At 39.3% G+C, this 24356-nt stretch overlaps 1 protein-coding gene across 3 annotated transcripts in view; it reads right to left on the reverse strand.

Moving 5' to 3' along the window:
• The window catches only part of pex11g.L (peroxisomal biogenesis factor 11 gamma L homeolog), a 38006-nt gene that overhangs the window by 12202 nt on the left and 1448 nt on the right, over positions 1-24356 (reverse strand). The window contains exons 1-5 of one of the 3 annotated variants that reach the window (XM_018255435.2): positions 15230-15584; positions 14766-14954; positions 14224-14402; positions 13650-13700; positions 12479-12904 (exon numbers count right to left, since the gene is read on the reverse strand). In XM_018255435.2, coding sequence (XP_018110924.1) covers positions 12679-12904; positions 13650-13700; positions 14224-14402; positions 14766-14954; positions 15230-15295 — 711 coding nt within the window. In that variant the 5' untranslated portion in view covers positions 15296-15584 and the 3' untranslated portion in view covers positions 12479-12678. Of the gene's footprint in view, positions 1-12477; positions 12905-13649; positions 13701-14223; positions 14403-14765; positions 14955-15229; positions 15586-24356 lie in introns of those variants that run through there. The other 2 variants (XM_018255461.2, XM_018255443.2) reach the window with 2 other exon arrangements.

Consider the following 24356-nt stretch of genomic DNA (forward strand, 5'->3'; position numbering starts at 1 on the left):
GCTGTTCGAAAAAATTCTCTGCCCGGTTTGTAAGCTTTTGCTTCCTCTCTGCGTCTAAATGGAAATCTGTCCTGACGCCTCTGGACATTCCTAAAACGTCTAGGTGTTTGAGGTAGAAAGGTACTCTTCCCTCTGGATTTTCTGAGATCCAGAATGGGCCTCATCTCGTCTGAGGCTTTGCGGACTAGGAAGAGGGGCGAGTAAAAACCCCTTCCTACCTCTGTCTTTGGCACTTGCATCACTGCCTTTTTCAAAATTAATTTTTCGATATAATCGAGCAAAATAAACCTCTTTTGCTCCTCTGCCGGTGCCGGCGTTTCTACAAAGGAATCCTGAGTTGGAGTACAAGCAAACTCTATCTTGTACCCCCTTGTGACTACTGAAGCCACCCACGCATCTTCTGTCCAGACCCCGGCAAATTGTAATAACCTTGCACCCACTGGAATCTGGACAGGCGTTTCCTCATTGCTGCTTTGGCTGACCTTTTGGAGATCTAGCCTCCCTGGCCTTATTCCCTCTGAAAAAACTTGACTGGCCTGTTTTCCAAGCGGCTTTTCGAAAAAATTCTCTGCCCGGTTTGTAAGCTTTTGCTTCCTCTCTGCGTCTAAATGGAAATCTGTCCTGACGCCTCTGGACATTCCTAAAACGTCTAGGTGTTTGAGGTAGAAAGGTACTCTTCCCTCTGGAGGACTTAGATATAATTTCATCCAGAGCCTTTCCAAATAACATTTTCCCCTCAAAAGGAAGCTTACAGAGAACATTCTTTGATGCAGTGTCCGCGAACCAAGCCTTCAACCACAAGGCACATTGAGCCGCTATAGAAAAAGCCATACTTCTTGCAGCTAATTTCGCCAGATCCACTGAAGCCTCCAAGCAAAAATTACAGGCCATCTTGATGTCACTTAAGAGCTGCATGGACTGCTCATTCTCTGTCACTCCTTCAAGACCTTGAACAGCCTCCTCAGACCACAAGGACATGGCCTTAATAACTGAAATAAGTGCCACAGAAGGCCTACACATAGCTCCAGCAACCATATAAGCCTTCTTCGATTCTGTCTCCATCCTCTTTTCCATAGGATGCTTCAGAGCAGCTATATCATCTATCGGAAGAGCAGTCTTCTTTGACAAACTACTGCAATAAACGTGCAAGGAGACCCTTGCTTACACTAAGCTGTGTGCCGTGGATACTTTGTACTTCTTTGACAAACGCGCCACTGGGGTGTCTACTATTGGTGGTGTATCACAAATTTCTGTATATTCTACTGGGAAAGGATACATCTTTTCCAACCTGGGTTCAACTGCCACCCGTCTAGGACCCTTCTGCCATTCTGCAGACAATAGATCCTGCACCTCCTTATGCAGTGGAAACACCTGTTTCTTCTTTCTAGGAATAAACAGAGACGTGGAAGGCTGTTCCTCCTCCTGGAGAACTATTGTTTGCTTGACAGCTGTAATAAGGGCTGGAATTAGCTTCATATCAAACACTGAATCAGATTCCTCTTCAGAAGAATCCTCTGAATTTTGAACATCTTCCTCTGTCTGTCTCTTCTCTGGAGCCTTAGACGGCTGTTGCACAGTAGCCTCCTTAATTCCCTGTGCTACTGCTTGTGAAATCCAAGTTAGTATATCCGCAGAGGAAGGATCCGCCAGAGCAACATCAGACTTAGCTGAAGGTGAATGAGTTCCCTGAGACTGAACTCTACTTCTCTTCCTGCATGGGGAAGACTGCTCTAGATCACCATCAAGCAGCTCCAAGATGCATAATCTGCATAATCTTTTCCCCTTGGCAGCAGGCTTGTTGCAGGCAGCACATGCAGCAATCACTTCCGCATCTGATTCAGTCACGGGCTTCCGCTTACTAGATGTTTCCTCCATCTGCAGAAACAGATTCAGGATAAATACTTCAGGCTTTTTTCGAAGGTAAAAACACCTACCTTAACGTGACTCACCATACACCCGCGCAATTCTCGGCAGCCAGCTCAACTCTACCGTAGCTTCAGCAAAAAGTTTGCAGCCAGGGCACAGGAACTAACTGCCGGTATCCTTTTAAGACGCGAACTGAAGGCGCAGCGTATGACGTCATCAGCTCGCGCCCAGCGCCACTCCGTGTGCAGCAATGCTGCTTATCCTGTCCCCGGCCGCCACGAGGGACCCCAGCCTGAGGAAGCGCTATGGCGACCACACTGGCTGGGCGTCAGGCAGAGAGAGCCTAAACTGTGCCCGGAATCCAGCCGCAAGGACCGGGTGAGTCACAAAGAAAAAACTTCCCTTCAAACAGGGGAATATGCTCACGGAGCTAAAAAAAAAAGACACGGTGGGTAGGGGAGGAGGGAAATTTAAACAGTGCTAGGGGATGTGTCTACACGGAGATGGGGGGCGGGGCTACCCGATTGTTAATGCTGACCAGGGATGGCCAGGGAAAATGTTTTCCCCTTCCCACCTTGCACATGCAAATTAGGGTTTGATTCGGTTTGGTATTCGGCCAAATCTTTTGCAAAGGATTCGGGGGTTCGACCGAATCGGTGCATCCCTAATTAATTGCCTTGATATTGAAAAAAATAATTTGCTGTTGCCCAATATATTTCATCCTGAGTTTACAGTAAAACAGCATGTGCTGTTACTAATATCACCAATTTAAAAGAAAATGTTTAAAAACCAATAGTACAGATGTCTGCAAGTATTAGTAATATATATTTGTACAGTTTTTCCACAGTACAATGTGCAACCAGAGTAAATTAAATCCCAGCATAAATGGAACTGCACACATTTACAATTTCTACATAGAATTGTGTCAAAAAGCTCTTGGACAAACCTAATATCCAGAATGTTCAAGACCTGGTGTTTTCCAGATAACGGAACCAACTGTAATTTGAATCTTTATATCTTAAAGCGATACTAATACGTTCCTATAAAAATCATAGGAACGTGTCAGTATAAAGTATGTGCTGCACCCAGAATATTTTCCCTCAAAGCCCCCCCAGCCATGCGCACCTGCACTGACCCGACCCTCCAACACTGTTGAAAGACCTTCTGTGCAGTTTCAGTGACGCTGGGCTGGAGGCAGCACAATCCTTACAAAGCCTAATTACGAATGAAAACAGGACTTCCACCTATGGAAGGATAATTCCACTACCAGCCCAGCATCACGGAACCAACACAGAAGATCCGTTAGAAGTGTGGCTGTGCAAAGGTCGCAGGGCTGGGGTGGGGGGGCAAATATTCTGGGTGCAGCACATACTTCATACTGACACATTCCTATGATTTTTATAGGAACATGTCAATATCGCTTTAAGTCTACTAGAAAATCATGTAAACATTAAATAAACCCAATAGGCTGGTTTTGCTTCCAATAAGGATTCATTAAATATGGAATTATAGGTCCTGTTTTATTATTACAGAGTAAAAGGAATTCATTTTTAAAAAAATTGGATTATTGGATAAAATGGAGTCTATGGGACTTTTGAAGGCTTTCTGAATAACCGATCCCATACCCCATAGTGAGCAAGAAACCCCCTCAGAATTCCAAGCAAAACTTAAACGGCTGAGAAATACTGGACTGTATGCAGCAGTATAATAAACAATAACAAAATACAGTAAATGAGAAATGCAGTACACCTACGGCTCATTATTTAAGACACTGTATTGCTTGTATGTGAAGGATCAAAGCTATGGTGGAGGGGGTTGGGATGATTTAAGAGAAGGGTTTTTAAAGAATGTGGAAATGACTGAAGAATGATGGAAAATGTAGTGCGAGGCAGGGTATTTAAGAGATAAAGAGACAAGGCAGAAAATATTTCCAAACTGACACTTTAAACCTGGGGGGTGAAATGGATTACAACAAAGCTGCAGAAAACTGGTTGAAAGAAAGAACGACAGTTATTGTAAACTTCAAAGGACTACAGGGAAGAACTGAAAGAGCTGGAATCCCTTTTTAAAATTTTTCCATAATTTTTCAACACATTTGTGGATCCAGGCGCATTCCAAATCATGCTGACACAATGATGTAACATAATGCTTTGCATTTGCCTATCCTTTAACCCTTTCACTGCCAGCAGCAGCTCTTTGATCTGTCATGCCGAGTGTTGCCACATAAACATCAGCGATGCATAGATAGAAGAGATGAACAGAAATATATAATTTATGGACCTAGTACTACAGTCACCACTGGATTCTGCTTTTATGCAACTAAAAAGGTTAACCCTTTAGCACTGTGTAGACAACGACATACTAAGATAATGCAATTAGACCTTGGTTATTTAATGTGATCTAATGCGATGTTTTAATATTTGTGCATTGCATTTTTTCTTTTGTTTTCTAATTTGTAGGTGACTGTTTGAATTGACTTGCTGATTGGTTGCTATGGACAAGATAACTGGTGACGTTTGTCTCCAATAATAATAAAAATGCCCCTAAAGGTATCCATATTTCTACTTGGGGCACGTGATCACCTTTGTAATGCCCTTTAATGTACAGCAGTGGGATACATCATTCCATATTGTGGGAGGTTTGTAGGATTCTGAATGTGTGTCCCTTTTACAGGAATTCATGCATGATGACAAAGCGACTGTACTGTAGGCCCTTCACTTGTAGAAAAAAACAGCACAGTTTTTCGGAGTAGGAAGAATTCAGCAAATAGTCTAGTTCCAACCAGAAGGTATAGAAACTCATAATTACGTAAAAGGGATGTCTGGGGAGTGTGCTATTTTGGAACAAGACAAAGCCAAGAAACAGACAGTATAATTACGTTTGAAAACCTAAACAAAACAATGAAACACCCTTAGAAAATACAATTTGATAGAGGTCATACCATTTTTAATAGCAATTCATTTCATTATTGCTTGCAGAAATATGCCATACAGTTGTATATAATAGTGTACTGTTGTGTGTTCTGTAGCACAAAGGCCTCAAGTTAGGCAAAGGGAGCCCCAATACTCTATAATAGTCTAACTGTCACAAACATGGGTGTCACATGGAGGTCTGGGTGGAGGAACTAAAGGACTGGATCATCTTTACGTTTAATTTTAGTATGTTTTAGAATGGCTTATTCTGGCATATTACTTATTTATATGTCTGGGCCCTCTATTATTCATCTTGAAATCATTTATTCATACCTCTGCCTGGTTACTAGGATAGAATGGACTCTAGCAACTATATAGCTGCTAACATTCCAAACTGGAGAGCTGCTAAACAAAAAGCTAAATAATTCAAAAAGCACATAAACACCAGTTACAAAAATTGCCTCAGAATAGCATTGCCAACACCATACCAAAAGTTAGCTTAAAGGTTAACTACCCCTTTTAAACAGCAGGCCATTTTGGGGGAGGCACATTTATCAAAGGTCAAATTTCGAATTCACGTTTTTTAAAACTCCCATAAACTCGAAAATCGACCAATCGAAATTAACTATAAAAATTTAATTTTTTAAACCCGGCTGAATAGGATCGACCCAAAAACTCGAATCGAATTAGAATTTTAAAAACTCAATTTGAGGTTTTTCTTATCCGAGAAAAAACCCCCAAAAAACCATGAATGTCAGGAAGGCTGCAAACAACTCCAAATTGATCCCTGGGCATCTTCCATTGACTTAAACAGCAACTCACAGGTTTTAGCTGGCGAATAGTCGAATTTGAGTTCTTAAAGGGCCAAAGTATGATAAATCTCAAAAATCTAATTAGAATTTTTGAACTTGAATAACTCCCAAGTCTAATTTGACAGTTTTGATCATAAAAAAAACTCGAAAATTCGAAATTCAAATTTTCAATTCGACCCTTGATAAATCTGCCCCTTAGTGTGTCTCTCTTGGTTGCTATACTGAGAAGGGTTGGGTGCCACTGTTTGCAGTAGGGTGGGGTGGTGAGATGTGGTAGTACTGTCCTATCTCCTGCCTGCCCAGTCCAGGCCAGTGGGGTTAGGGGTGGATGCAGAACAATTGATGCAACTAAGGTACAATCAACCCTGGCTGTAATGTATCAATTTGTACAGTATTATATCTGCAGTAATTGCATCATCATTTTTGCCGCCCCTGGCAACCAGGGGGCGCTGCCGTCTGAGGCGAGTGCCTCAACCCACCTCATTGGTGGAGCACCCCTGGTTATTTATTAAAGGTCGAGCTGTCTTCTCCCAAAAATTCAAATTTTTCACCGAAAACTCTTTTTTGTGATAAAAAAAACTTGAATGTTTTTAGATTTATTATGTCCCAAAGCTGCTAAAAGCCCAAATCTGAAAATACTCCAGCTAAAACCTGTTGAGGTAACGTAGAATTCAATGGTAGAGGTCCATTTAAGCATTTAAAGATGTTTTTTGCCTTTGTGATTTTCGATTTTTTCACAGTAGTTTGCACTCAAAAACTCGCTAAACTTGAGGTATTCAAGGTTTTTTTTAGCCCATAACTCGATAAATTTGAGTCGTCCCCCCCCCCGATAGCATTCACTTGAGTTTTGTACAATGGGGTTTTTCCATAAATAAGCAAACATTCGAGTTGTGTGTTTATTCGAGGTAGAAAGACCTCACAAACTCAATACAAAATAACCCATTTAATTTAATGCAAATCTAAACACATCAGCAACTGCAACAGTGCCTTTTTTTTTTTTGCTTTATTTTACCCCCTTTGTTTTACACTTTAAAAAGTTTATTACAAGTGATGATACGATAAGTAATACAATACAACTGCATATGGTCGCACACTAGCTCAGTCATTACTACCGCTGTCACTTTGCAGCACTGGGTCCTGCGTTCAGTTCTTGAAAACGGACACAATTTGCAGAGAGTTTAAGGGATTTCTCCATTACTGCTAAATTGTAAGCTCCTCTGGGGCAGTGATTAATAAAGGAGAGAAAAGGATAAATAAATGATAAAATAATAAAGTATAAACAAAACTAAATTTGGTGAAAAGGTGCCTTACCACTTTGCATTCAGTTGAATTATATGCTATATCTGTCATGTGATTTATGGTAGCCTTGGCAACTGGCATTATGTTCTTTAGATTTTGATGTAATTTACAATTACACATTACCCTATAAATATCTCTTTTGCAAAGGCTTTATTATGTTCTTGAAAACAACTCTTATTACATTTCCAAATATGTTTGCAGGAGAACTCACATCTAAAACCACATGCTCCACTGCCCTCTAGTGGTGAGAAGTTAACATTTCACTATAATTGAAGCTTACATTCATAATTCAACATCTGAGTTTATTAAATGGAAAGGATTATATTTCAACCCATTCTGCAAAAATATAGCCTAAAAAGCTGGTTCCTTTTTACATATTCTGTTCTACAAAGTGATTTTTTTGCGAAGGATTCGGCCGAATCCAAAATAGTGGGTTTGGTGCATCCCTAGTTTGTTTTGGAAATTCTGCTGTTGTTTATATAAACAAGCTGCTGTGTATCCATGGAGGCAGCCATTTAAAGCTGAAATTGGAGAAAAGGCACAGGATACACAGCAGATAACAGATCAGCACTGTAGTATACAATGGGATTCTTCTGAACATATCTGTTATCAACTGTGTATCCTGTGCTTGAATGACAGCAGCTTGTTTATATAAACTATTGTAGAGTTTCTGAAGCAAACACAACTGTTTGACCAGTGCAGGGCAACACTACATTATATTTCAATTACTTTGATACACTTCCAGTTTTTGGTGCAAGAAAAGGCTACATCTCTGGATGTTGGTAATATTTTAGGCACCTAGTAAATGTTTTCCCTGTACAGGTGCTACTTTTAGAAAAAAAATGCACTGGAGGTAAAAAAGTAGAATTGTACCATGTCACCATATATAATCCCTTTCCCAAGTATCCCTCAGCTGTAAACTTTTGGAGTTTGGTCTGTTGCACATGAATCTGTTTTAGGGATTGCTGGGTAAAGCAAAACAGTACCCAGTACCAATTTTCCTCGTTGTTTGAGGACTTCTGATCTATTAATGTATACATTCCTTCAAATCTGGACATTGCATTTCAGTGATTTCTGGATTGAACCATATTCATCATAGTGGTTTAAACTACACTCTTGCTCCATGTTATCTAATTATTATCCCCTTTGTGTATTACAGATATCAGGAATATAAAGGGGGAATATGCCCAGATGAAATATGGATCAATGCCAACTCCGAACACAATCCATCATGTTTCCTGCAGTCATGTTAACAAATGTATGTAGTGCCAACTCTTGATTATTAAAGCAATACTACCTAATGGAGCCATCGGAAAAATCAGAATGTTCAAAATAGCAGACAGTGGTGTAATTGGGGATTAACAGGCCCTGCAGAATGGGGAGGGGCACAGACAGAAGGGCATCTGTGATCCCCCCACTATTACCTAACTATATCTTGCGTCCCAAGTTATGCCAGGAATGATGCCTGTGACCCCCCCTCCCCCACTCTTATACCTAATGCTGGTGCGGGGGGGGGGGATGACAGAATGTTATCAACAATTAGAGCTATTGGCACAATGTACAAATAACATTGGTATAAATAATATTGCATTTGCACTGTGAACAGGATCGCACCAATGTAGCTGTAAACAAAAAAATATTTCCAGTTTAAATAAAATCACACAAAGAAGCTTTATAGTTTTAGGTATTAGGTTTATTTTGCATTGCCATTTAAATGTATTTTAATCTTCTTCTGAGCTTACAAATGTTATACCCACTCTAAAAATCAAGATATTACTGCAGAACTTTTGCATTTGCTCAATGAACCCCAAGAATTCAGTAAAGGTTGTGACAATCATGTGACAGGACTGAAACTGCCCCTTGATATTTCTAGTACCCTTCAGGATTTGCTTGAAGAACAGCCCTGCAAGAGCTGCATTATATAGTAAAAGGTGCAAAGTTTGCTAGAGGTCTAATCACCTATAGCAACCAATTAGCAAGTAGCATTTACTGATCACCTGTATACAGTATAAGCAAACATTTTATTTTTTGATATGGACAAACTTTGCTCCTTTTATTGCATACGTGAGTTTCATACAATTCCAGGATCTCTTTAAAGGGGTTGTTCATTTCAACTTAACTTAGTATGATGCAAAGAGGTATATTCTGGGACAATTTGCAATTGGTCTTCATTTTTATTATTTTCGGGTTTTGGATTATTTTGCTTTTTTTTTTAAAGTCTGCAGTTTAGAATCTTAGAAACTATCTGGCTGCTAGGGTCTAAATTACAACCAGGCATTGGTCTGAATAACACAGAGAAATAGGAGAGGGCTTGAATGGAATGGTCAGTTATATAAAAAATAACAGTAAAATTGTAGCCTGCCCCCCCATTTGAAAGTGGGAAAGAGTCAGAAAAATAAGTCCAATAATTCAAAATTATACAAAATATAAAATGAAGACCAATTGAAAACCTGCAAAAAATTGACAATTCTAAAAGACACTAAAAGGTGAACTACCCTTTTAAAGGAGAAGGAAAGCTACGGAGGCATTTTATTGCCAATAGATTAGCTGCAATAGTGCAAGCTAGAATGATATATTTATAGAATGTTTTACCATACCTGAGTAAAAAGCTCTAGAAACTCTCTGTTTAGGATAGGAGCTGCAGTTTTAACGTAGTGTGACATCACTTCCTGCCTGAGTCTCTCCCTGCTCTGGGCTCAGATTACAGTAGAGAAGGATGTTCACGCTGGAGAAGAGGTGCTTAAAGGAGAACTAAACCCCTCCCACGGTGATATGTCCCCACTGGCCCCCCTCCCTGCCTCCCCTCTGCTAAGTGTTATCACAGAATTGTGTCCCTGTAGGATTACTGACTGCAAATGCAAAGTGAGCGTAGCAGAGCTCACGGGCACCATCTTTGGCATTTTGGTAATCCTCGTAAAGTGAGCGACATATCGGAAGTGACGGAAATTGCCTAAGCGCCGGAAGAAGACCTGAAGATTACCAAAGTGAGAGCTGTGAAGATGTGGAATTCTCTCCCTGAATCAGTCGTACAGGCTGATACATTAGATAGCTTTAAGAAGGGGTTGGATGGCTTTTTAGCAAGTGAGGGAATCCAGGGTTATGGAAGATAGCTCATGGTACAAGTTGATCTAGGGACTGGTCCGATGCACACCCCTAGGAGCAGATTTATCAAGGGTCGAAGTGAATTCGAGGGAATTTTCTAAGTAAAAGAATTCGAAATTCAAAGTAATTTTTTGGATACGTCGCCCATCGAATAGGATACTACCACTTTGACTTCGAAGTAAAATACTTTGAATATTCGACCATCCGATAATCGAAGTACTGTTTCTTTAAAAAAAACTTCGACTTCAATACTTCGCCAAATTAAACCTGCCGAAGTGCTATGTTAGCCTATGGGGACCTTCTACAGCATTTTTCTAAGTTTTTTGAAGTCGAAGTAAAATTGTTTCGATCGTACATTAAAATTGTTCGATTCAAAGTATTTAATAGTTCGATCGATTTTACTTCAACCACAGAATAAACAAATTCGATGGTCGAATTTCCAAGTATTTTTTACTTTGAAATTCGATACTTGATAAATCGGCCCCTTAGTGTCATTACCCTAAATGATCTTTCATTATTTGGAACACCATGTCTTAAGGCTACTATAACCCCTTTAGACATTAAAAAACCAACAGTACTGCGCTACCAACATGGACATATGCAGTTCAGTTTCTGTTTTAATATTACAGAGTAAAAGAAAATCAGACAATAATGAAAATAAACATGTGGCTTTCCCATACTGCAGAGCTTTCTGGATAATGGATTTAGAGATAGCCATGTTTTACCCATAATACATAATTTCCCCCAAAATCCCATTGTGATAACCTGCTCAGTAGCATCTGCCATAATTTGTATTTGATGTATTTCAATATGGATGCGAATTAGTGTCCATTTTAAAGTGCGTGCTGCTCATGTTTTACTTGCTGCATTTGGGTGCAAATTCTGTTACTTCTGGAACACAGTGTCAATATTAGCATTAGCTTCCAATTCACTAAATGCAAGCACATCACGAATGTTCATTCCAGGGTTCTTCCATGAGTGCAATTACGTACAATTCATCAACAGGCTGAACCAGCACATTGGTGTTCACCATAAACGTGTAAAGGTCCCCATAGACGCGACGATTCTTCTTGCCGAACGACCGATTTTAGGGAAGTCCGACCAATCCTTCGAAATTATCGTGCGGTTAGTGGTATTCGAACGATCGTACATCTTACGATTTTTCGGCCGACATCTGTCGGGAAATTGATCGGCCAGGTCAAAAAATCTTTGTCGGCCCCAGTGCAATCTCTCTATGTTTGCAGGGCCAAGCAGGCAGCTCCCTTTGTTTTCCTGCCAAATTGGTCTTTTTAGTTGATGGTAAATTCGTACGATCGTACGATCGTTCTGAGAAGATATTGGTCTCACGATCAGGATCTGATCTTTTAAAAATCTCAACATCTATGGCCAGCTTTAGGGCAGTGCAGTAAAAATTCTGCATCCAATTTAATGATTTGCTTTTGTACATGAGCCCTCGTATATACATATTAAGCTTTATCAACCCACAAGAGATTTCAAGTATTGCAGTTAAACCAGATACTTCTGGATTCACAGGTTTTTTTTTTTAAATAAATGGAATCTGTGGGTGGTAATTAAAACTTTACATTACAACCTGACACTGAGCCTCTTTACATTAGTGCTAGGACACATTACTTCAGTATTATCTAACAATAAATGCCAAGCTTTGCTCAGAAAGATTTGTCTATCCCATAAAACCTTGTCTTGCAGTGATATATGGGAAGCTGAAGCTGAACCTACATGTGTCAGACCTTCATTTGTTTTTATTTACATCTGACATTTAATGTATTTTAACGAGAAACGTCTATACAGTTAGAGAAGACTGCTGCATGAGAGAACAACTGATGCAGTTCAGCCCATAAAATTAAAGGCAATTGGTTATTTTGCTTAAATTAATTTTTCTGATTTTGAAACAAATCAGATAGTGCTTACCTGAGATACACTAAAGGGCAAATTTGCTCTTATTACATAATACATGCACAATATGATCCTTTGTTATGATTGTGATTTGTAGAGGTTAACCTCCATTTGTATTCAAAGCAACTTTCCTTTTGTTTTCAGTGGTACTTCCCTGGATGACAAATCACGTGATATTAGCGCTGTACTAATGATACTGAAAATGCCAAGGCCTGTGTCCAGTTATTTGAAAATCCACACACTTTGCTTTAAGACCATATAAAACAGCACATTTTGCCTTGTTTAAAAAATTTAAAAAAATTAATACTCCTGACTGGTGAAAATATAGCACTAAAATCTATTTAAAGGAACAGTACCACCAATAAAATGAAAGTGTATTAAAGTAATGAAAATATAATGTTCTGATTGTGCTGCACTGGTACAACTTATGTGTTTGCTTCAGAAACCCTACTATTGTTTATATAATCAAGCTGCTATTTATCATGGGGGCAGCCATTCAAAGATGAAAAAGAAAAGGCAGAGGATACACAGCAGATAACAGATAAGCTCAGTAGTACACAATGGGATTCTTCAGAACTTCTGTTATCTACTGTGTATACTGTGCTTGAATGGCTGCCCCTGTGACTACAGGGCAAATTGTTTATATACACTATAGCAGTGTTTCTGATGCAAACACTTCAGTTTTAAAATTGCAGGACAACTGTATGTTATATTGGCATTCCTTTAAAACACTTAATTTTTTGGTGTTACCGTTCCTTTAAGTATCTAGACTTTCAGACACCTCCTGTGCTCCCTCCCACAGCAGTCTGGTAGATACCTATCAGTGATGATATTGTCCCCATCAAACCCACCAACCATGTCGGAGAGGACCCACCCCAGAGGAATCCAGAAGGCATCCAATAAATGGCGTTGACCATATCAGAGAGACAACTGATGATGCATAAAACCTCTGATCTCATCTGAGATTTTATTTCCCCACGGCTTTTGGGAGGCTCCTCCCTGCAAGACAGGATTGTTCATAAATAGCTGGCTATATATGAAGCAATGATTTTTTAGTTTTTGCTAATAGGATTATGCCAAATCTGGGGGTATAGTGATGCCTTTTTCAAAGCAATATTTTATTGAAAATTTGGGTAAAAAATTTTTTTTCCCCCACTTATTTTTTTCTTAATAAAATTAAACATATGTATGTATACACTACAGCAACTAGCCCCAAATACTTCTTAGCACTGCAACAAATGTACCGGTAGTGATTTTCAGGAACTTTGCCTCATTTATTTCCTCCAAAAATGTTTACATTAGAATGCCAAAAATAATCAACAACCAATACTGCTAGCAATGGGAATCACATGAAAAGGGCAGATTACAGAATGATGATCCCCATCAGTTATTCCATACAGGTTGCTACTGGATGTAATAGCTGATGGGAATTATCATTCAGTCTAGAGTACTTTCTTGAAACCCTCACTGATCGGTTCAGATTTACCAAGATCTTTGTCACACTTTAATAAATAATTAATTTGTGGAAAAAGAGCTTGAATAGTTAAGCTGCCTCTGAGCTCTAAACACCTAACAGGACAGCTAAGGCGTTCGACAACCAAAAAGCAGTCGAACGTATACTGAAGAACTGATACATTGATCTGCTTTGATAAATGTCGGTCAGTTTTAATAACCAATAAAGTTGAATTTCCCAGCTAACATTAGTAGTAGAGCTTGTCAAACATAAACAGAATGTATTACTTACTGAGAATGTTTTCCTTTGTATCTTCTTAGCATTATTAAGCTTCTCAGTGACCTGATGGTGAGAATAGAATATTGTGAAATGTGTGCACATTTACCATAAGCCAAGATGGTGAAATTAGGTATTTGCTGTTGGAATACTGCTGCCCCTAGACATAGGTACCTCATGTTTAGTCCACACTTTTTGATGTCTATGATCAATAGCCCTCATGGAACATAATTTATCGGTTCACCAAGGATACATAATGCTCAGGGTTCCACCATTTATTTCAGGAAAATTGAGTGCGTGTGTGAGCCAGATGCTTCTGTTAAACCTCCACTTTCACTATGGTACCACAATGTAAGAAAGGTTTTTTAACTGTAATAAACTAGTATAGTATCCCCTTAATCTTAAAAAAAGTATACACATGTTTAGTAAAACCCCCCTTCCTAGTGGTACCTTAAATTATAAATAATATTGGCTTCTGGATTTTAGGAGATTCTTTTAACCTGAAAGCTTAATGGAAATCTCACCAACTCAACAGCTAAATATTGTGAGTTCAGCAGTTATTTTACAAAACAGGAGACAAAAGGCATACTTCACAATTCCTAGCATAAGAGAAATCCCCCAAAGTGCTGTACTCGCTGTCCACCACATTTCGGACTTTGCATGAATGACTCCGGAGTCTGCGGCCCATGCTATATGCTCACAAGGATAATAAAGCTGATCAGAAATGTTACTGATGATCGAGATCCACCTGATGAGCGAGTCTTTCTCCTGCATGAATGAGAGATAATTTGGGGTTAGATGTAATCACCATCATTGCATAACATGTAATAATAAAACAAATTACTTCATCTGTTTATTTTTAACTTCAGAGACGCACAAACTCTTACCACTACAGGAATTTAGAGGGGAATAAATAACCTTTAGCTTGAATAAAACAACAAAATCCTGAGTTGATCTTTAATAACCCTTTTTAGCACAGTGGACAAGCCTGCTGGGAAGAAAAAAGGGGATGCAGATGTGAAGGTATATTCTGTTTCCTGGATGTTTTGTAAATGAAGACAGTCCTATATGATTCATTCAGGGGCCTACTGGTCAGATGTACCCATTGGATAGTAATGTGTAAACGCTCACCTTTTTTCCCAAACCATAATTTACAGAGTACGCGAGCATGGCAAGATCATCAAACAGCCGTAGAACCATCCGACAGTGGCTGAGCTGTGATGACACAATTAAAAGGCTCTTTCCCCAGTTGTGCTCCATCTCACTTTTGTTTGACATTACCCCACCCAGGAGCTGACAGCTGTAACATAGTGTTCTGATCTGAAAAATAAGGGAACAATATGACCTAAATAAAAGCCATTTTCTGCAACATCATTACCTATTACTTGTGTCCTTAAATAGGCAGGTATCTGGATGCAACTAGCAAGGCTGCACGGACTGCATTTAAAGTGTACCAATTCTTTTCCTGCTTGGCTGCATGTATTTTTAAAAAGTTTACTGTGTCCTCATGACAGTATTTAATTTCCCAAGAATAACTGCAATATAAGCATTTCTGGCAGAGCATGTCCTCTGCCCTGGAGAGATTATAAACTTACCACTCTGTCTCTCCCTCTGTAAGATTCCAAAACATTTACAAGACCAGACACAGCAGCAGTAGCCATTGCACCACCTCTCTGAAAAGAACAGGGCAGAGGTAACAGGGTCACATGCACAGATCAAAGGGCTACACTGGATTGATGGTCACAGATAACCAAGTGATATGTTGCAACAACCAGAAATACGTCAGCCACTCCTACTGTACTTATGCCCGATGCCTTCAATGATCTGCTTCCTACATATTCGCAAATACTATCTCTGCAGTAACACCATAACACTGCAGGCTCCTGAGCTTCTTAACTTCTGCGTTCCAAACCTCACTCTGGTTCCTCAAACCCCACCCCCTGTCCGCCTTACTCTGTTCTTATTGAAAGCTGCGTACACCCACTGCTCTGGCTAGGCTGCCTTAACCCTTTCCCTGCCAGCAGTTTTGTCCTAGATGCGAACATCTACTGCCAAGCAGTTTTTAGATATTTTGCACTCTTTCACTTTAAGGGCCTTTCCTGGGGCGGTCTTTTAGTTTACCCAGCAAAACAATATATTGTTTTTTTCAGGACAACCTGAACTTTCAAAATATGCAAGAATTTTGGTGTAATTCTACTTCTGTAAAAAAAATATAGGCTTCTAAGTGTCTAATAAAATGAAAAAAATCATGTTTCACAAAGAACAATCACATATATCAGAAACATCATTTATTTTATGTATGAGAACACAGCCAATTTGGAAAGGTCTATGTCTCCTGAACACACAATACCATAATATATAGTTTTATGGAGATTTCTCACTTGTATAGATCAAAATCTACAAGCAGTACACTACCAAATTTCCAAAGCACCGCTCCCCAAATGGCATACGTCTGATTTCAAGGCCAAACATTCCACTAACAGTAGGTTTACCCTAGAAAACTACCCATTATTAGAAAGAACAGCTTCTGTTGAATCAAAAATGGGTAAATATATTGTTGTACTCCAAACTACCAAGTTGCAATTGTTTCCTAAATTTATAATGTTTTATAGAAATTGGTGAATTTTTTGAAAAATTACCTCAAAACTTCCAATCTACAGCATCATATCTCCCACACATCATTAGGTATCAATATAAAACACCCTAAATATGAAAGCCTGGGGTCCACTGAACAGTTTGATGCCCCATATGTATAGGTTTACCTAAACATGTGGTATATAGGGGCCCTAATATGTAGACACCTCATATGAGCTATCAGTTCTGTAATTCCAGATACTGCAAAATCAACACATTTATATAGTTTGGGGGGGGGCAAAGTTAGAAAAAAGTACGTTCACCCCAGAATACCATATATTTTCAGAAAGTACACATTCCCCTGAAGCCAAATTGGGTATGCATGGCTTTCTACTCCAAAGCACCAAGCTGCAAACACTTCCTAAATTTGTAAATGTTGGTGGCATTTTCTAAAATCGCCTCAAAACTTCCAACCTGCAACATCGTTTTTCCAACATACTATTATGTATCAATATAAATCACCCCAAATATGAAAGACTGGGGTCCCCTGAACTTTTTGATGCCCAATATGTATAGGTTTACCTAAGCATGTGGCATATAGGGGCCCCAAAATGAAGACACCACATATGGTCTGTCATTTGAGGTACTGCAAAATCAACACATTTACATAGATTGGGGGGGGGGGGCGCAAAGGTAGAAAAAGGATGTTTACCCCAGAAAACCATATATATTCGGAAAGTACACATTCCCCTGAATCCAAATTGGGTATGCATGTCTTTCTTCTCCAAAGCACCAAGCTGCAAAACTTTCCTAAGTTTGGCAATTTTAGGGACATTTTCAAAAATCACCTCAAAACTTCCACCCTGCAGCATCGTATTACCCGCATACTATTGAGTATCAAGATAAATCACCCCAAATATGAAAGCCTCTGAACAGTTTGATGCCCAATATGTATAGGTGTACCTAAGCGCGTGACATATAGGGGCCCCAAAAGGAAGACCCCCATATGGTCTGTAATTTCAGGTACTGCAAAATCAACACATTTACATTGTTTTGGGGAGGACAAAGGTAGAAAAAAGTATGTTTACCCCAGAAAACAATATATTTTCGGAAAGTACACATTCCCCTGAATCCAAATTCGGTATGCATGTCTTTCTACTCCAAAGCACCAAGCTGCAAAACTTTCCTAAATTTGGTTATTTTGGTGACATGTCCAAAAATCAATTAAAAATTTCTACCCTGCAGCATCATATTTCCCACATACTTTTAGGTATCAAGAGAAATCACCCCAAATATGAAAGCCTAGGGTCCTCTGAACAGTTTGATGTCCAATATGTATAGGTGTACCCAAACGCATGGCAAACAGGGGCCCCAAAAGGAAGACCCCCATATGGTCTGTCATTTCAGGTACTGCAAAATCACAGACCTGGTAGAAAGAAAGTGAAATAACCCACTGAAATATTTGCTCATTCATCACGCTGTTACCTTTATCTATTTTAACCCTTTAAGTGCCACAGAATGCAGAATCTACATTCTGTGGAAAAGTAACTTGAAATGCCACAGAACGTAGATTCTACGTTCTGCAGCACTTCCGGGTTCTGGAGCGGAGGAGCGGCTGTTAGAGCCGCTCGCTCCGTTCCTCTTCGATCCCCTGCCCCTAGGCAACGAGCAGAGCAGGGGATCAAGTGGCCCCTGGGGCGTGATGGCCCAGGGGCCCCAAAGCAGTAGCAGGCACGTGTCAATTACGTGTCCTGCTGCTGCAGCCTACACTGCGCCGATCAGCCCCGCCCCCACAGCACAGGGACAGGAATCACGTCTCAGATCTCTTCCTGGGGCCCTTCCAGATCGTCTGCAACAATCTCCAGTAACTTTTTCAGGTTAGTGCAACAATTACACACACAAACACACCAACACACACTTATTACAGTAATACACATTAGATTCACACTTACACATACATTTTTGGGGATTGGGGGGGTCACTTACACTCACTGCACTCACACACACATGCACACGCTCACACGCACATAACATGTAATTTACCAATTGTACACACACACACGCACATACATGGCATTGTGGCTTTTTTTTTTTTCTTATCACATTGTCTCTTTTTTTGGCTGAAAAAAATGTTTTATTGCCATTACGAATAGCGTATTCGCTAACCGTACGGTGCAATACCTTTTGTATGTTATTTTTGGTGCATTTTTAGCCATTTTATTGAATTTTTAGCCATTTTATTGCATTTCCAACTCTGCATATGTTGTGTTTACTTGTTTCTAGACGTATAACCTATTTGGCCCTGCTAAAATATTCAAACTGTGATTCTGACAGCCGATTACACTAGTCTGGAAAAAAAACATTGATTTTTGTGGTTTTATTGGATTTTTTACATTTCACTCTTTACTGCCTTATTTTGTTTTGCCTTGTAAATTTTATCTACTATATATCCATTTGGGGGTCTCTGTGCGCCACATAGTTTGGTATACCTATGCATATTAGGCATCAAAGTGTTCAGTAGACCCCTGGCGTTCATATTTAGGATGTTTTATGCTGATATGTTAAGAAATGTGGGGCATATAATGGGGTAAAATTTTCAGAAATTTGATAAAAACTGTTACGTTCAGCATTGCTTTGCAGTTTGGCAGTTTGCAGTAGAAACACATATTTACCCATATTGGATTCGTCAGAATGTGTACTTTCTGAAAATATAAGGTTTTCTATGGTCGCTGTATTGTTAGGGGGGTCTAATGTTGCATAATACACACACCAGGTGCTGATATTACAGCAGCCAGCGCGTCAGCCGTGAAAATGTATATACACTAATGTCATTTGGGGGTCTCTGTGCGCCACATAGTTTGGAATATCTATGCATATTGGGCATCAAAGTGTTTAGTAGACCCCTGGCGTTCATATTTAGGATGTTTTATGCTGATAAGTTACGAAATGTGAGGCATATAATGGAGTAAAATTCAAGCTTTGTGATGATTTTCAGAAATGTTATAAAAACCGTTATATTCAGCATTGCTTTGCAGTTTGGCAGTTTGCAGTAGAAACACTTATTTACCCATATTGGATTCTTCAGAATGTGTACTTTCTGAAAATATATGGTTTTCTGGGGTCTCTGTACTGTTAGGGGGGTCTAATGTTGCATAATACACACTCCAGGTGCTCATATTGCAGCAGCCAGAGCGTCAGCCGTGAAAATGTATATACACTATTGTCATTTGGGGGTCTCTGTGCGCCACATAGTTTGGTATATCTATGCATATTGGGCATCAAAGTGTTCAGTAGACCCCTGGCCTTCATATTTAGGATGTTTTATGCTGATAAGTTATGAAATGTGGGGCATATAATGGAGTAAAATTCAAGCTTTGTGACGATTTTCAGAAATTTGATAAAAACCGTTACATTCAGCATTGATTTGCAGTTTGGCAGTTTGCAGTAAAAAACACATATTTATCAATATTGAATTCGTCAGAATGTGTACTTTCTGAAAATATATGGTTTTCTGGGGTCTCTGTACTGTAAGGGGGGTCTAATGTCGCATAATTCACACACCAGGTGCTTATATAGCAGCAGCCAGCGCGTCAGCTGTGAAAATGTATATACACTATTGTCATTTGGGGGTCTCTGTGTGCCACATAGTTTGGTATATCTATGCATATTGAGCATCAAAGTGTTCAGTAGACCCCTGGCGTTCATATTTAGGATGTTTTATGCTGATAAGTTATGAAATGTGGGGCATATACAGTAATGGGGTAAAATTCAAGCTTTGTGGCGATTTTCAAAAATTTTATAAAAACCGTTAGGTTCAGCATTGCTTTGCAATTCGGCAGTTTGCAGTAGAAACACATATTTACCCATATTGGATTCGTCAGAATGTGTACTTTCCTGAAAATATATGGTTTTCTGGGGTCTCTGTACTGTTAGGGGGGTCTAATGTCGCATAATACACACACCAGGTGCTTATATTGCAGCAGCCTGCGCTTCAGCCGTGAAAATGTATATACACTATTGTCATTTGGGGGTCTCTGTGCGCCACATAGTTTGGTAAATCTATGCATATTGGGCATCAAAGTGTTCAGTAGACCCCTGGAGTTCATATTTAGGATGTTTTATGCTGGTAATGATACATGGACAATATGATGCTGGAAAGTTGAAGCTTTGAGGCAATTTTCAGATATTTTACCAAAACCGCCAAATTTGGCAAAGCCTCGCGACTCAGTAGTTTGGAGCAGAAAGGCATGCAGTCAATGTGTTGATTTTTCATTAGCTGAAGTTACCCACAGGACTATTTGTATGCGCTAACTTCATTTTGGGGCCTCTAAATGCCATATACTTTGGTAAACCTATGCACAGTGGGCACCAAACTGTTTGGAGGACCCCTGGCAATCATAGTTAGGATGTTTTTTCTTGGTATGTAATGATACATGGGCGATATGATGCTGGAAAGTTGAAGCATTGAGGCAATTTTCATATATTTCACCAAAACCGACAATTTTGGGAAAGCCTTGCAACTCAGTAGTTTGGAGCAGAAAGGCATGGGTACCCATTTTAGATTCGGTAGAATGTGTACTCTCCAAAAATATATGGATTTGGGGGGTAAACATATAATTCTGTGTTTTTGCCCCACAAAAATGCAGTCAATGTGATGATTTTTTTATTAGCTGAAGTTACCCACAGGATTATTTGTATGCGCTAATTTCATTTTGCGGCCTCTAAATGCCATATACATTGGTAAACATATGCAGAGAGGGCACCAAACTGTTTGGAGGACCCCTGGCAATCACAATTTGGGTGCTTTTTTGTGATACATAATGATACATGGGCGATATGATGCTGGAAATTCGAAGCATTGAGGCAATTTTCAGATGTTTCACCAAAACTGACAATTTTGGGAAAGCCTTGCGACTCATTCGTTTGGAGCAGAAAGGCATGGGTACCCATTTTAGATTCAGTAGAATGTGTACTTTCCAGAAATATATGGGTTTGGGGGGTAAATATATATTTCTGTGTTTTTATCCCACAAAAATGCAGTCAATGTGTTGATCTTTCATTAGCTGAAGTTACCCACAGGACTATTTGTATGCGCTAACTTCATTTTGGGGCCTCTAAATGCCAGATACTTTGGTAAACCTATGAACAATGGCCACCAAACTGTTTGGAGGACCCCTGGCAATCATATTTAGGGTGCTTTTTCTTGGTGCGTAATGATACATGGGTGATATGGTGCTGGGAAGTTGAAGCTTTGAGGCAATTTTCAGATATTTCACCAAAACTGACAATTTTGGTAAAGCCTTGCGACTCAGTCATTTGGAGCAGAAAGGCATGGGTACCCATTTTAGATTCAGTAGAATGTGTACTTTCCAAAAATATATGGGTTTGGGGGGTAAACATATATTTCTGTGTTTTTACCCCACAAAAATGCTGTCAATGTGTTGATTTTTCATTAGCTGAAGTTACCCACAGGACTGTTTGTATTTGCTAACTTCATTTTGGGGCCTCTAAATGCCAGATACTTTGGTAAACCTATGAACAATGGCCACCAAAATGTTCGGAGGAACCCTGGCAATCATATTTAGGGTGCTTTTTCTTAGTACGTAATGATACATGGGTGATATGGTGCTTGGAAGTTGAAGCTTTGAGGCAATTTTCAGATATTTCACCAAAACCGACAATTTTGGGAAAGCCTTGCAACTCAGTAGTTTGGAACAGAAAGGCATGGGTACCCATTTTAGATTCTGTAGAATGTGTCCTTTCCAAAAATATATGGGTTTGGGGGGTAAACATATATTTCTGTGTTTTTACCTCACAAAAATTGCAGTCAATGTGTTGATTTTTCAGTAGCTGAAGTAAAGTTCTGAACAATTTGGATGTGCTAACTTCATATTGGTGTCTCTAAATGCCAGATTAGAAAAACCGCTATGTCCAGACAAGCTTTTATGTTTGGTAGTTGGGAGTAGAGATTTTGGAATTAGCAGAATGTGTACTTTTCAAAAATTTATGGTTTTCTGGGGTAAACCTACTGTTTCAGGATTTTTTGCCTTGGAATCTAAAGTATGCCGTTTTCTGCCTTCAAAATTTCAAAATTCGGTAATATACTGCAGGGAGTTTTTGCTGTACAGAAGTCCTAAATCTCCCTAAAACTATACATATCTGGTATTGGCACGTTCGAGAGACATAAGGCTTTCCAAATCAGTTGGATTTTCATCCGTAAAATGAAATATTTTTCTGGTATAAATTGATATACTATGAAAAATGGTAATTTTTCATTTTTTTTGGTATTTAGCACTATACATTTTTTTGCACAGGTGGAAATACATAAAAACTCAGGCAGATTTAGAAAGCTCAGTTTCTACCGAAAAAAACATTGTATAGTTTTCCTAGATAAACTATAGGTTTCCCCTCAGAAAATGCCCCTAAAGTGAGAGAGCACAAAATGTTTAAAAAACGGCTGGCATTTCACGTAACCAAAATGTGAAATTCTGCTGGCACTTAAAGGGTTAAAAAGTAAATATTTTAATTATTAAATAAGCTCTCATCAATCCATAATACGGGAAAGACAACATTCTGCCCTGGGATACTGGGCCAGGTGAAATTCTTATAAAAGGGTAGAGAAAGGTAGAAAAAAAGTAAGTTCACCCCAGAAAACCATATATTTTCGGAAAGTACACATTCCCACGAATCTAAATTGGGTATGCATATCTTTGTACTCCAAAGTACCAAGCCGCAAACCATTCCTAAATTTGGTGATTTTGGTGACATTTCCAAAAATCACCTCAAAATTTCCACCCTGCAGCATCGCATTTCCCACATACTTTTAGGTATCAAGAGAAATCACCCCAAATATGAAAGTCTAGGGTCCTCAGAATAGTTTGATGTCCAATATTTATAGGTGTACCCAAGCATGTGGCATATAGGGGCCCCAAAAGGAAGACCCCCATATGGTCTGTCATTTCAGGTACTACAAAATCAACACATATACATAGTTGGGGGGGGGGCAAAGGTAGAAAAAAGTACATTCACTGCAGAAAACCATATATTTTCAGAAAGTACACATTCCCCTGAATCTAAATTGGGTATGCATGTCTTTGTACTCCAAAGTACCAAGCCGCAAAACCATTCCTTAATTTGGTGATTTTGGTGACATTTCCAAAAATCACCTCAAAAGTTCTACCCTGCTGCATCGTATTACCCAACATACTTTTAGATATCAAGAGATATCACCCCAAATATGAAAGCCTAGGGTTCTCTGAACAGTTTGATGCCCAATATGTATAGGTGTACCCAAGCACGTGGCATACAGGGGCCCCAAAAGGAAGACCCCCATAAGGTCTGTCATTTCAGGTGCTGGAAAATCAACACATTTACATCGTTTGGGGGGGGCAAAGGTAGAAAAAAGTAAGTTCACCCTAGAAAACCATATATTTTCGGAAAGTACACATTCCTGCGAATCCAAATTGGCTATGCATATCCTTGTACTCCAAAGTACCAAGCCACAAACCACTCCTAAATTTGGGGATAAAAGCAACGGTTTTTACATTTCTGAAAATCGGCTAAAAATATTGCAATTGGTCGCATTTATCTCACCCAATTTCTTACATACAATTGTAAAATACCATAAATACTGATGCCAAGGGTCTACTGAACAGTTTGATGCCCAATATGCATTGATATCCCAAGGCAGCTGGCATGTGCAGAACCAAATGAAAATAGTGCATATGAGTTTTCTCCGGTGTCCATTCGCCTTCTGTGAACATAGACCCTTGACTTCATATTATGTGCCTCAAGACCCTCCTAACAGCAAATACCCCCCAAAACCATATATTTTTGGAAAGTACACATTCTGACGAATCCAACAAAGATAAAGACGTCTTTCTACACCAAACTACCAAACTGCAAAGCTTTTCTAAACGTAGAGGTTTTTACAACATTTCTGAAAATCGCCTAAAAATGTTGCAGTTTGCCGCATTTAGCGCACACAATGTTTTACGTAGAAAGAAAAATCTCTCTAAATATGGACGTCAGAGGTCTACTGAATAGTTTGATGCCCAATATGCATAGATTTACCAAAGAATGTGGCATGTACAGACCCCAAATGAAAAACATGCATATGAATTTTCACACTAGCCAACTAAGCTGCAG

Source organism: Xenopus laevis, chromosome 1L (assembly GCF_017654675.1).
Source record: "Xenopus laevis strain J_2021 chromosome 1L, Xenopus_laevis_v10.1, whole genome shotgun sequence".
Taxonomy (NCBI): Eukaryota; Metazoa; Chordata; class Amphibia; order Anura; family Pipidae; genus Xenopus; species Xenopus laevis.